The sequence below is a fragment of the Rhinoderma darwinii genome, chromosome 3 (assembly GCF_050947455.1).
Source record: "Rhinoderma darwinii isolate aRhiDar2 chromosome 3, aRhiDar2.hap1, whole genome shotgun sequence".
NCBI lineage: Eukaryota > Metazoa > Chordata > Amphibia > Anura > Rhinodermatidae > Rhinoderma > Rhinoderma darwinii.
In genome coordinates this window covers 275235890-275249735 of record NC_134689.1, presented here as the reverse complement: position 1 = coordinate 275249735, position 13846 = coordinate 275235890, and the positions used below count along the sequence as shown (strand labels likewise).

The 13846-nt window shown below is 38.4% G+C and overlaps 1 protein-coding gene across 7 annotated transcripts in view; it reads left to right on the top strand.

Annotated features, from left to right (window-relative positions):
• Positions 1 to 13417, top strand: part of MYZAP (myocardial zonula adherens protein) — a 113948-nt gene extending 100531 nt beyond the window's left edge. For 3 of the 7 annotated variants that reach the window (XM_075857944.1, XM_075857948.1, XM_075857950.1), the window contains 3 exons: positions 4872 to 4961; positions 6401 to 6439; positions 9019 to 13417. In XM_075857944.1, the coding sequence (XP_075714059.1) occupies positions 4872 to 4961; positions 6401 to 6439; positions 9019 to 9133 (244 nt within the window). In that variant the 3' untranslated portion in view covers positions 9134 to 13417. Of the gene's footprint in view, positions 1 to 4871; positions 4962 to 6400; positions 6440 to 8024; positions 8847 to 8899; positions 8953 to 9018 lie in introns of those variants that run through there. The other 4 variants (XM_075857946.1, XM_075857947.1, XM_075857949.1 and 1 more) reach the window with 4 other exon arrangements.
• The last annotated feature ends 429 nt before the right edge of the window (positions 13418 to 13846 follow it).

Below are 13846 nucleotides of genomic sequence, written 5' to 3'. Positions count from 1 at the left end.
ATGGTGGTGCCCTGTATCTAAGTCTATCATGTGGGTTGAGAGTTACCAGTGTGATGAAATATCAAGCAGCCCAGCTGGCTTCTACCCTCTCAGTGGTCTTTCATTATCAACCCAGTCTTGACTCACTTTCTTTGAATCTGGGACTCCGTGAAGTACTGGGCTAAACGAATTTCTCCATTCCTACTACTGGCTCCACTCTTTGGCAATGTACTTTCCCCCCGGGACTTGGGTCCCCTCAGCTGTTCCAAGCTCGGTTTAAAAGCGGGACTCATGAAAGTGCATAATTTCTTCACTATATTGGGAATCAAACCCTTCCCTGCCAAGATAAGTTTTCCCTGCCAGTTGGAGAACTATTCTAATACTTGCAGATTAATCACTTTCTATCTTTGAGCAGAGTTGTTGTCAGAACTGTCACTGCCCTGGCACCATCATGCTCCTGTATACAGGATGATTCAAAAAGGATGGTACAAAATTATAGCCTAGGTATTCATAATCGAGAGAACATAACACAAATTTATTAACATGAAAAGATACACTATCTATCCAAGTTTTCTCTATACAGTACAAATGTTCAAAGTGATTTCCATTAGTAACACAGCAGATGTCTAGGCGGTAGTCCAGTTCTGTCCAGACGCGTGCCGGCATTTCCCCGAATATAGACTCCACTGTTTCAGTGATGCCTTGTCTCAGATCATTCAGATCCTGAAGCTGGGGGGGGGGGGGGGTACACGGAGTCCTTAATTAAACAGAACAGTCTCACAGGACACATAAATGTAAGGGTGGGAAACAAGAGTAGCAACCACCCACTTTATACAAGATAAAGACTCCAAATCATTAGTATATAAACAAGAGAAACAAGAAGTCCATAAATATCAAAAAAGTTTGAAAAATAGAAAATCTTTATTGCAAAATCAAAAACATGAGAATCTAAAACAAATCTTTTTAACTGGATCACAGCATATCAGATATAGGTAAACACTGTATATTATACCAAAGAGTACATCCATATATATTTTAAGCCAGCAGGTATGCAGATACAGAAACTATCTGTCAGGTACAACAAGCAATGTAGTTGAAGTCTATACCAAATAAGCATAAACAACGTGGATAATGTCTAAATAACCTAACATAGCCTCCGTAGTGTGCTTACCCATATTTCCGTAGTGTAGTGGTGACCCAGAGGATAAGGTAGCGCCCCGACGCGCGTTTTTGAAAAAGCTACACGCGAAACGCGCGTCGGGGCGCTACCTTATCCTCTGGGTCACCACTACACTACGGAAATATGGGTAAGCACACTACGTCCAAATGAAAATGTGGAGGTGCACCATCCTGCTGATAGAGGAAAACCTGCCAAACGTAGTCTATCTCTGGAATAAGACATTCCTTTAACATGTCCAGGTAGGAGTGACCAGTGACCGTATCCTCGGCAACAGAGAAGGGACCGTAGACTTTCTGCCTGCTCATTGCACAGAACACGTTTACTTAGGGTCCTCGACAAGAGCACATGTTTTTATTTGAACCTCAAATTCTAATGTTGTGGCAATTTGACCATCCAGCTAAGGTGAAAGTTATTCTCACCGCGGAACACCAGCCTGTCAGCAAACTCATCCTCTTCCAATCGGCCCCGCAAGTGAATGCAAAAGTCACGGTGTATCGGTTAGTCATCTAATTTCAGCTCCTGAAGATATAAATACGTCTGCATGTAAGCCATGCAGATTACAAGATACGCCATACCGTAGTGTGTGGCACCTGTAGTTCCATACTAGTCAGCCTGGTCGACTTTCTAGAACTACGTTCGTACACAGCTCGAATCCTGTTCACTGTCTCTTCTGAAGTCTTTGGGGCGGCCCGGACTCTTTCCCATGACATAAACACCTAGTGATTTTCGAATTGATTCACCCAACGCAAAATGCAGTTTCTATGTGGAGCACATTTACCAAATTTATTCTCAAAGTTTCGCTGTACTGTAACAACAGACTCCGTTCTTACAAATTCCAACACGCAAAAAGCTTTTTCTTGCTTCAATGTCGCCATCTTATGTCACACTATGTAAGCACATTTCAAATTTGCCTCTTGAAAGTGAATGCTGTGCTGTGATTGGTTACTATGCCAGTTTTACTTTGATTTTCAGTCACTGTCGATTTACCACTGATGTTACTTTAACTACAGGCCTTTATTTTTGCACCATCCTTTTTGAATCCCCCTGTACTTGTCTTTCCCAAGCCCAGTCTAGATGCCATTTTCTGTATGTGTGCAAGTGGGAGGCCAACTTGGGCACAGGGTTATCTGAAGCCGAGTGCTCACAAATTTGGTCTTCTAGCGCTAGAGGAATGCTGAAAAGTCTGATGCTTAAAAAACAATTTCAAGGTCCTTACAAGGTGGTACTGACCCCTGCTCGTATAGCAGTACCAGGGTAACTGCTTTCGAGGATGCCAGGTACCGGGGGACATGCTTCATATATAGTGGCAATGTCCTAGAGCGTGAAAGTTTTGGGATGTGCATACTTCCCCATTTTTGGAAAAAGATAATCCCTGGGAGGCCTTTCTTAATAATAAAAAAAATCCAATATAGCCCACCATTTCCATGTTTTAATTTCCTCTGTCTTCTTGCCTGTGAAAAAAACAAATGCAATGTTATGGAAGAAGTCATCTCTTGACAACCATACTCCAGGATAAGGTAGACAAGTTCCAATCTATATTGTCCCCATGGGCGGACTATGTCAGTAATACACCTTTTGCTCAACCTGCTCTTTTCCCCGTTCCTCAGCAAAGTTGTTACCCTTACTAGCGAACTGCATGGGCTTGGTGCTGGTGGGCTCAGTGTTCCCCCTCCCCTTCTACTCTCTTTCTTCTTCTTGTCTTTTATCCTGTGTAATCGACCAAAGTCCTATGTCTGTATTTGCTTATAGTTGAGTGATGGCTGAGTAAGCTTTGTATTACTATGTTATACATCACTAACCTGCATTAGTCACATGCTTAGACTTACCCCCTGCTCTTCGTACGTCCTTGGCAGGGAAAGGGTTATTGCAGTTTTGGAATTAAGAAACCTCAGTAAGAAAATAGCTCTTCTATAGGAGTGTTGTGAGCATGCTGTGTAACCTGCAGAGATCACTGTTCAGGGAGGGGAAAGGTAGAGTAGATGCTGAGCTGTCTATCTGCTATTTCCAATTGTGTGATCCTCTGTTATCTGCCACTAGCTTTATAATATAGGTGTTACAGTTCATGGTTATCTTGTTCTGATGAAATAAGATAACTGCAGGGCCCTGCTCTCCGTGTACACGGCACAAGCACAGGAAGTGTCAGCCTTTTGTAATAAGTGAAAACTGCACTTTTTTAGAATTTTTTTTAAATATAGTAAACATGGAAAAAAGCAACCAAACACCACAATTGGTTGTTCTCTGAGGATAGATACCCTTTACGTATGGTTACATTTGCAACAGGGTGTTTTCACCTTGCGTTTAAGGAGTTAGAATGGGAGCTATTTAGCACTTTAAACAGTAGCACGTTTCTAGTAGGAAGAGCTGCCAGTCATAGAACTGACATTAAATCATCCTAAATGTGCTTGTTTTTCTGTTAAATAGAGTAAATGATTTGTTCTCTTGTAGGGTCACGAAATGGCCCTATTTCAGAATGCCTCACTAGAGCAATAACATGAAGACAGCACTTCTAGGTAGTTACATTTAGATATAGCCTATGTCTCCAACCTGTGGCTCTACAGCTGTTGAAATCCTACAACTCCCAGCATTCACGGACAGCTGGAGAGCCAATGGTTGGAGACCACTGACCTATAGTTTGACAATACACTAGTATCTAGGTACCTAGAACATGACAGAGTGTTGATATGTAGAACAACATTTACTTTTAGACACGCCGCTTTGGTTTTTTTCCATTGGCGTAGATTGAATTTTTGTGCAGAACATGACATGCATTATAAGCAATCTTCAAGAAGAATGAAAAAACTCAAAGAGTATCATAAACCGGATGTACTGGCTTTCATAGAGCTGTGAAGTGTTTATTCTATTTTTATTGCATTCCTTTCCATAAACTTGTGTCTTGCTTATTACAATCAATATTATGCTAGTAAACATTTCTAAATGCCACTCCTAGTTTCAGCATATATTTATTTATAACCGCTTGCTGAACATAACAAAATTGGGAAAGCATGCATAACAAAGCTCTTGGTTGTAGGACTACACATGCACACATCTGCAATGCCAGACTTATATTAAAGTGTAACTAAACGTTTGACAAACAAATGAACGTCAAAGTGACATGTCAGAAGTTTTGATTGGTGGGGGTCGGAGCACTGAGACCCCCACCAATCACTCAAACGAAGCGGCAGACGCGGTCATGTGAGAGTTCAGCCGCTTTCGTGTCTGTTCGGCTTTTTCCATAAAGCCGATGTATCGGAGTACGGGCTAATAGACTTTCTATGGAGCCCGTACTCCGATACATTGATTTCCAGAAAAAGCCGAACAAACACAAAGCGGCTGAGCGCTCATATGAGCGATTCTGACACTTAGTTTGAACCATTGGTGGGGGTCTCAGTACTCGGACTCCCACCAATCAAAACTTCTGACATGTCACTATGCCATGTTAGAAGTTTGTCAAACATTTAGTTACCCTTTAAGTTATAGGAAATCAGAGATTTGTGACAGGTATTCATACTGTATAGTTTGGGTATTAACAATGACTAAAACAGTACTGTGACTATTCTACTTGGTAATAACTAACATTTCTATTAGGCTTTCTAAACATCATCATTATATAAACTTTTTGGGCATTTATCTTTTACCTATCCTGCAGCTGGATTTTTCAAATGTTGTAACCCTAATGCTACTGATTTGACCCTCTTTCCCCCTTGTTACTCAGGGAAAAAGTGCAGCCCCAACAACCACGGATAGTATTGGCAATTACTCAGTCCAGTAAGAAACTGTATAACTACAATCCAGAGGTAGGCAGGTAAGAACTGCACACTATACCAGCTGCCTAGGAAACACTGAGTAAACATTTAAGGTGGGCATCTAATGTAGATTGCATTACAGGTATGTATACATCAATCAGACATATCATTAAACCACCTGCCCTATATTGTGTAGGTCCCCCATGTGACTGCCAAAATGGACTTGGCATGGACTCCACAAAACCTCTGAAGGTATCCTGCAGATCATTTAAGTCCTGTATGTTGCGAGGTGGATCCTCTATGGATCGGACTTGTTTATCCAGCACATCCACAGATGCTTGATCAGATTGAGATCTGTGGAATTTGGCGGGAAACTCAAAACACCTTGAACTCAGTCATATTCCTTAAATTTTTCTTGAACAATTTTTGCAGTGTGGCATGGCACATTATCCTACAGATAGATGCCATTGCCAGTAGGGAACACCATTGTCATGAAGGGGTATAGTTGGTCTCCAACAATGTTTAGATCATGAAGGGGTGTACTTGGTCTGCAATAATGTTTAGGTTGCTGTGTACTGTTGTCCTGACACCGTTCTAGCATAGCAAGTAGTAAAGTTTTTAGCAATTCGTGCTATAGAAGCTCCTCTGTGGAATCGTACAGTCTGGCCTTTGCTCCCCACGTGCATCAATGATCCTCAGGCGCTTTTGTCCCTGTCACTGGTTGTCCTTCCTTGGACAAACTTTGGTAGGTACTGCATACCAGGAACACCCCACAAGATCTGTTCATTTGGAGATGATGTAACTCAGTCGTCTAAACATCACTATTTGGGCCTAGTCAAAATCAGTCAGATCCTCACGCATGATAATTTTTCCTGCTTCCAACACATCATCTTCAAGAATTGACTGTTCACTTGGTGCCTGATATATCCCATGCCTTAACAGATGCCATTATAACAAAATAACCAAAGTTATTCACTTCCCCAGTCAGAGGTTTTAATACGACTGATCGTTTTGTGTTGTGTTAACTTATCACCTGTTCAATATTTGCACAGAAGTAAAAATGCTTATTCTGTTGAAGAACAATGACGATATGGTATATGAATGTAACTTCAAATGTTCTTTATTACCATGTACACAGCTTTCCCTGTGAATAGCAGTACTGTTATAGTCAGATATAAAAATATAGTTCCATGTGTCCATAAAACTGGTATAATGTACTGTACCTTTGAGCAATTTAGTGTAACCGTGCATTTGGTAACCTTTTGTTCTAAGGACCCCTGGGTATTGTGTAGTAAGATCAACATCCTGTTCTCTCCACTGTAGTAAGCAACGTTAACAAAGCATACAATGGTCCCACCCAAAGCCCAAAACTGCTCAACATGTGTTTCTTTACTCAGATTGTCTAAACTCGTTGTTGAAGTTGTATTTGGTAATGGAAAAAGGTTAATGTGTGGAAAAACCTGATCATTTAACAGTGTTGTGTATTTTCTCTTCCCAGTTTTCCCTCGGATTCACCAACAAGTCTAAACACTACTGAGTAAGTGTGTAATTTATAATGCAGATTATGTACAATATATCAGATTCTACTTGGTAATAATGGACACTTCTAATCGATTGCACTGAAATGCAATATTGTGTACACTTTTTAGGGCTATATAATAAAAGATGAATAGACGGTGCTAGTTCAACTATTATGAGGCTACAAATTATTATTTTCCCAAGTTTCTATGTATCTGCCATAGTCTATGACCAGGTTGGTCACGATGTAGCTCGAGAGCCACATTCAGCTTGTAGGCCTCTTTTATTCAGCTTGTTACTATCCAACCTCATGGGAACAAGCGCGAGATCTTGTCCTGGAGGAGATTAATATGCTGTTTTATCAGGGCACTGTGGCAGCCACATTTGTTTGGACAATGTTGTAGCAGTAACTACTAAGTGGGCGCTATGTTATTGGAAATATTTTCTAATATTACTGAGGCTCTTGAATAATAGCTAGCCATTACCATGGCTCCAAAGAGGAGCCATCCACTATGGGCTATGTGGGGCAAACACAGGATTTTTAAAGTGGGGTTTCCAAGTTCGTGCCCACAACTGAGACAACAAAATGCATTCAATTATGTGGACTTTTCCAATTTTTTACGTAAATTACATAATACACTTTTACATGGGGTGGTTTTGGGGGTTAGTAACAGTATTCATGTCATACTCCTGGTGATTTACATTGGTTTAGCAGTTAATACCTGATACATCTGGTGGTCTAAGGTGAAAAAGGGGTTAATATTGATATACATTATACATGGTGCTTATGGGTTAATATCTAATATCCCTAGATGTCTATCGTGCTTTAGTGTCTAACACTTAACCATTTATTGTAATCATATTTTTATATAACATTATATTGTTTAGGATGGTGCAAGGGTTAGTGGTGGTCTCGGACAGAAAAGTGTACCTATAATTTTATTTAATTTAATAAATAGGTCCAGAATTCTTTTAATAGTTGAGGCTCTGTTTTTGATTTTTTCTAAAGAACTTCAAATCCCCTGGTTCCCTTCTAACATCCATAGTGCAGAGGGATTTTTACAGCTCTTACTGAACTCAATAATAAATTCATATGCAGTGAGTGGCAATAAGAATTTATATTTTACTGGATTTACTGCTAGGGGGTACAGGTACTAAGAAACCCCACATAAGTGCACCCCTGCTGTTAAATCAAAAGCGGATTTAAATGAGAATTAAAAGGGGCTGTCTCAACTCCTTTTGTAAATTGAGCTGATTTGTGATCAACTGATCGGAGATGATCCAGCTTCAGATGAATGGCAATCCATGTAATGCAAAGAAGTGTGGGTCCACCAGAGTGAAAGACATTCTTTGTTAGCAGCTATCCGCTCTGGCCCATAGAGGTGGATCTCAAGGCGGGATCTCACTTTATGACGTGCATATGCTTTAATAGGACATATGGAAATTAATTTTCTTAGAAGACAGCCATAGAATAATTTTGCAATTTTTTGCATAATTTGCAATCTGATTAGTTTGACTGTGAACAATTCTTATGATATTGTATTATGTTACAAAATAATGTTATTACAAGGATCAGTATGATGCAAATTATTTTTTCATAACAGCGATCACAGTCGGACTCATTCTCTTCTTTTGAAAACAAGTAACAAGACTGGTGGTAAAGGTTTTCGTTAGTAACTATTATACAATTTTTATTGTGCTTTAGTGTCTAACACTTAACCATTTATTGTAATCATATTTTTATATAACATTATATTGTTTAGGATGGTGCAAGGGTTAGTGGTGGTCTCGGACAGAAAAGTGTACCTATAATTTTATTTAATTTAATAAATAGGTCCAGAATTCTTTTAATAGTTGAGGCTCTGTTTTTGATTTTTTCTAAAGAACTTCAAATCCCCTGGTTCCCTTCTAACATCCATAGTGCAGAGGGATTTTTACAGCTCTTACTGAACTCAATAATAAATTCATATGCAGTGAGTGGCAATAAGAATTTATATTTTACTGGATTTACTGCTAGGGGGTACAGGTACTAAGAAACCCCACATAAGTGCACCCCTGCTGTTAAATCAAAAGCGGATTTAAATGAGAATTAAAAGGGGCTGTCTCAACTCCTTTTGTAAATTGAGCTGATTTGTGATCAACTGATCGGAGATGATCCAGCTTCAGATGAATGGCAATCCATGTAATGCAAAGAAGTGTGGGTCCACCAGAGTGAAAGACATTCTTTGTTAGCAGCTATCCGCTCTGGCCCATAGAGGTGGATCTCAAGGCGGGATCTCACTTTATGACGTGCATATGCTTTAATAGGACATATGGAAATTAATTTTCTTAGAAGACAGCCATAGAATAATTTTGCAATTTTTTGCATAATTTGCAATCTGATTAGTTTGACTGTGAACAATTCTTATGATATTGTATTATGTTACAAAATAATGTTATTACAAGGATCAGTATGATGCAAATTATTTTTTCATAACAGCGATCACAGTCGGACTCATTCTCTTCTTTTGAAAACAAGTAACAAGACTGGTGGTAAAGGTTTTCGTTAGTAACTATTATACAATTTTTATATAACAACCGTTTTCTCCCTTTTAATAGGATTGATGATTGTCAAGCAAACAGCATAGAACCTAACACCAAAGGACCTCCTCAAAGATCATACACCCCTTACGCCAGAGTCCTAGAGCAAAGTATGAAGAATAAAGTGTCCTAAATTTGAGATTACTCAAGAGGAAAAGAACATTCCACAGAAAATCTTCACTTCTACATTAAAACTAAAGTGTTTTACCACAAATAACCCAGCAATACGGAACATGCAGACAATTGCAGCAAGACCGTTTTACAATTTTAGAAGCTGTAAGATTTTGCATCAGTTGCCAAAATGATCTGAGAAACATCAAAATGGGATTTGAAGGTTGCGTGGTGTTTTAGCTCTTTGTATATTACCATTCAGGTATGAATCAATAACAAGAAACAGCGTTTTGTTGATCTCCACTTTGGATCCAGAATATACGTCTTTGTCAGCGCAATATTGATCTTTTATGTGTATAATATGCACTTCACTGTGAGATGACATTCCTGTATACACTATTCATTGCTGCACTGTATACTTTTAACTGCACATATATGCTATTAAGCTTTATAACTCCTGATCAAAAATGACTTACTACAGCTGAAACCTACAAGCAATAGAGAGCTCGCGGCCTTGCGTTCCATGCAAAATCAGGATTAGAAACGACGGGAGTGCACTGATTTAACAAGGTACAAATATAGTTAAATAGGGGTTGTCTTCATTAGATAACCTATTTAAAATTAAGCTGGGGCTGCCACCGGTTCGGCTATATAACTCCTGGCAATCGAAAGTTGCGGCCATGGCACCATTCAAATTCTGGGTCTGCCACCGATACTTAGCGGGTCTCTACACTGGCTCCTACATATGAGATATAGAACATATGTGAACAATGTATTTTCATGAACGGACGTGCCTTATTAACACTGTAATAGTAAAAGTTTATTTGACCTGAAGTTAAAGAATACTTTTAAGTCATATATATTGTGTTATGAATCTCTGCCTGAAATTAAATAGACCAGCATAACATAACTTAAAAGATGGACAAGGGAATGATTCAGGAAAGATATGTCTTATACAATGAAAGTGAGAAAATAATGGACTCCATCACCGCACATAACATTCCCCATTAACAATATTTTAGGAATTTTCTATTTAACAAGTATATGGGTCGCATTTGTTGTTTGTCTGTCCTTACCGTGTTTGTGTGAAAGAGTTAAAGTAAAATTAGATTCTGAGCTCCTCTTGGGATAGATGTCAGTGTAAGAATATATGCTGTAAAGAAGCAATGTAATAATATAATAATGCAGGTGAAATTATAAGGTTTTTTTTTGTTAATGAACGACAAGAAGAATCTCAATCAAGTACTTTGGACTGTACAGAGGCCATTGCTTATTCGCGGTGTACTCTAAATGACTGCCATGTCTTTGGTATTATATACATATGGATGACGTTAATGAACCTCTATCAATATTCAGTGTTCTGCAATATTTCGTGACTACTATGTGTAAGTTCTGGGTATAAAGCTACAACCAAGAGTTTGCTAGGGAGTAAAATCACATTAGAAGCTAGTGGAAATCTTATTATTAAATATTCATTACACTCCTGATAGTTGACAATAATATTAGGTGACAGGACTGCTGCAGCACATCTTTCCTTGTATAATATTAGGTCACAGGTGAAAACAAATATGATATAAGAGTTAAAAAACTAACAGAGTAGCAGCTAGCTTGATAACACTGCTGGCAGCTTCTATACACTCACTCCATTGTTGGTGATATTGCTGGATAGAGAAGGCAATCTAAAACCTATTATTAATATGAGGTAACGGCACATGTACGCTTAGGATCAGCATCTAATGCTTATTGTCAGAGGTTGAGAGATGAATTGTGAGGCTGCATTCAGCATTGTCATAATATCAGATGCAAACAAAATCACTAATAGTTTCGTCGGTCATGGATGACTTGTATACTAAGCGTGTCTTTGCAATACAAAACCATTTAGTCAGTGGCCTGAGTTTGACCCATGAGAGGTGGTTATGCTCTTATGAATTTTTATTTTGAACATGTTTAACATGCGCCCATAGTATGCAGAAAGAACATTATATTTCTAGTACCAACATCATTCACTAAGGTGGTTAGAATGGTTTGCCAACTTCCTACAAAAAGGCGGATTTGTTGTGGATTCTGCACCGAAAATTCTCAACAAACTGCAGTACAAACGTGCAAATGGGGTTTTTGAAGCTCAATTCACATGTAGCAGATTTTTCCACCACGGAATTGAGGGATTACTGTGGGGCTACAAATCTGCAGCCTGCTTATTATGTTACAGACTTGCTGCAGATTTTCACTGTGGACTTTACCCTTTGCAATATTAAAAGGTGAATTCCGTGGTAAATCCACAGCAAAATCTGCATGAATAACATATGCAGAGTTTGCCACAGACTTGTTGCCGGTTTTGCAGCAAAATCTGCTGGGGATTTTTTTCCATCTTGTCTGAACTCACCATGAAAGAGAGACCTGGCAATTCAGAATATTAATTATTATTATTATAGTATTACCATTTCTCATTGCACTATAGAGTGATAACTGCCTATAGCTGACACAACACAATAAGAAAGTAAGCCTGCTAAAACAAGCTTACAATTTATATTGAGTTTTGTCTTCTAAAACGGCAACAGATAGAACATTCAAAACAAACATATAGGGAAACGATTTGTAACCCGTTAGTGACCGCCAATACCCCTTTTCACGGTGCTTATTCTGATGCAGTAGCGTTTTTATCTGAATAAAGCAGCGCCGCCGGTAGCAGTTAAAGCTTCCTGCCCCTGTAGCGGAGGGCTTCCAGCAGACCTGCTCGAGCGGGCGCCTTTAACCTCTCAATAGTGACCACCGCATCTCAGTGGTTTTAGAGGGAGGGTGCGCCCTCAATCACCCCATCAGCATACCAGTGAATCGATCGCAGGGTGCCGATTGTTTCTATGGCAGCCGGGGGCCTAACAAAGGCCCCCAGATCTGCCTCTAGTGAATGCCTGTTTGGCCATGCCAGAGGTATGGCCTAACAGATGCCTGTCAGTTTTACACTGACAGGCAATAACACACTGCAATACAGTATTGCAGTGTATTATAAAAGTGATCAGACGATCGCATAGTGAAGTCCCCTAGTGGGAATAAAAGGAAAAAAAAAAAAAAGAAGTTTAATAAAGTTAATAATAAATAAAAAATTCTACTGTGTAAAAGTAGTAAAACATAAGAAAACTATGTAAATTTGATATAGTCGCAATCGTAACGACCCGCTGAATAAAGTTGTTGTTATTTATACCACACGGTAAATGGCGCAAGTTTAGGACCCAAAAAAAGAGTTTTTCTATTCCCTGCCACCAAACATGTTAATAAATAAATTATATGTACACCAAGATGGTGTATACAAGGCGAACAGTAAATCAATAGTAAGGGGTTGGGAGTAGGGAGGAAGAGACGGGGCACCCCCCTCATAAATTCAACAAACTAGGAGTGCAATATATTCTGTGTTAGGGGCTATTTTATAGTGCAACTTTTGCCTTCCTAACAAAGAGGAATCTTTTGAGTGTGAAAAATACTTGGAAAAGCTTATTTGCAGACAATAAATATAATAATTAATATATTGGATTTTGTCAAGGTAGACTGCTCTCCCTCCCCCCTAGATATATAGAGATAGATTTATGTACGTATATATTAATAATTCTCCAACAAGCAATAACATACATTTTCTATATTGGTCAACTTATATTTTATATATTTGGATGCAGTGGATAGATCACTATATTTTAGCCATACCTCCAGTATACAACATTTATTTAAAACCATATTTAAAACATAGCCTTGACATCACCCACATGTAAATACTGCCATGTGCCTTATATGCAGCTTTTTAGGATATTTTGAAAATGTATTTATGTATGTTTTGCAGTGTTATATTGGATTATATATATTAGATACCATTCTCTAAATGTAGCCTTATTGTAACATATTTTGGTAAAATTTATATTTGCATTTAGATTACAAACCTACTGCAAGAAATATTTAAAGAACTTTTATAATAAAATTGGGATTTTGTAATACATGACTGTACAAAAAATATAATACATATGATTGCAAATGTATATTTTGTGAACTTTTATTTGAAAAAGTCTCCTGGATTTCCCTAAATAGACAGGATTTTATTGTAATCATTTGGCTCAATTCAATTTAAATGCATATGACTTGTTATCTCACAGAGTCCTTTTTCGTATCTGATTTTATTGTTCCTCTTGATCACCAGTTTTTCTGGCTAAGCCTGTACAACATAAATGTATGTGATGCGTATAGTAACCTGGCATGGGAGTGTATATTGTTTGCTCTAACAGTTCTACTTGGAAGCCTAGCCATTAGAATAAAGGGCCTGCTAAAAGTTTTGACTTCCTGCGCATGTCATTGGTGTATGTTGGCTAACCCAACCTGAACAGAGTCTATTTCTTGGAACAAAATACTCTCCCTGAGCATAATCCAGTATTGTTTGTTTGCTACTTAGAATTTATGGCAAAATGACATACAGTGGCGTGCAAAAGTATTTACCCCCTCCACTTTGGTATTTTTCTTGTTTTGTTGCATTACAACCTTAAATTAAAATAGATTTTTATTTTTGGGTGGTTTGTACCATTTGATTTACATAACATGCCTACCACTTTGAAGGTGCAACGTATTTTCTACTGAGACACAAATAATAATTTATACAGAAAATACATAAAAATGTGCAAAGGTATTCACCCCCTGAAAGTCAATACTTTGTGGAGCCACCTTTTATTAATTTTTTTTTAAACAATACATTTTTATTGATTTT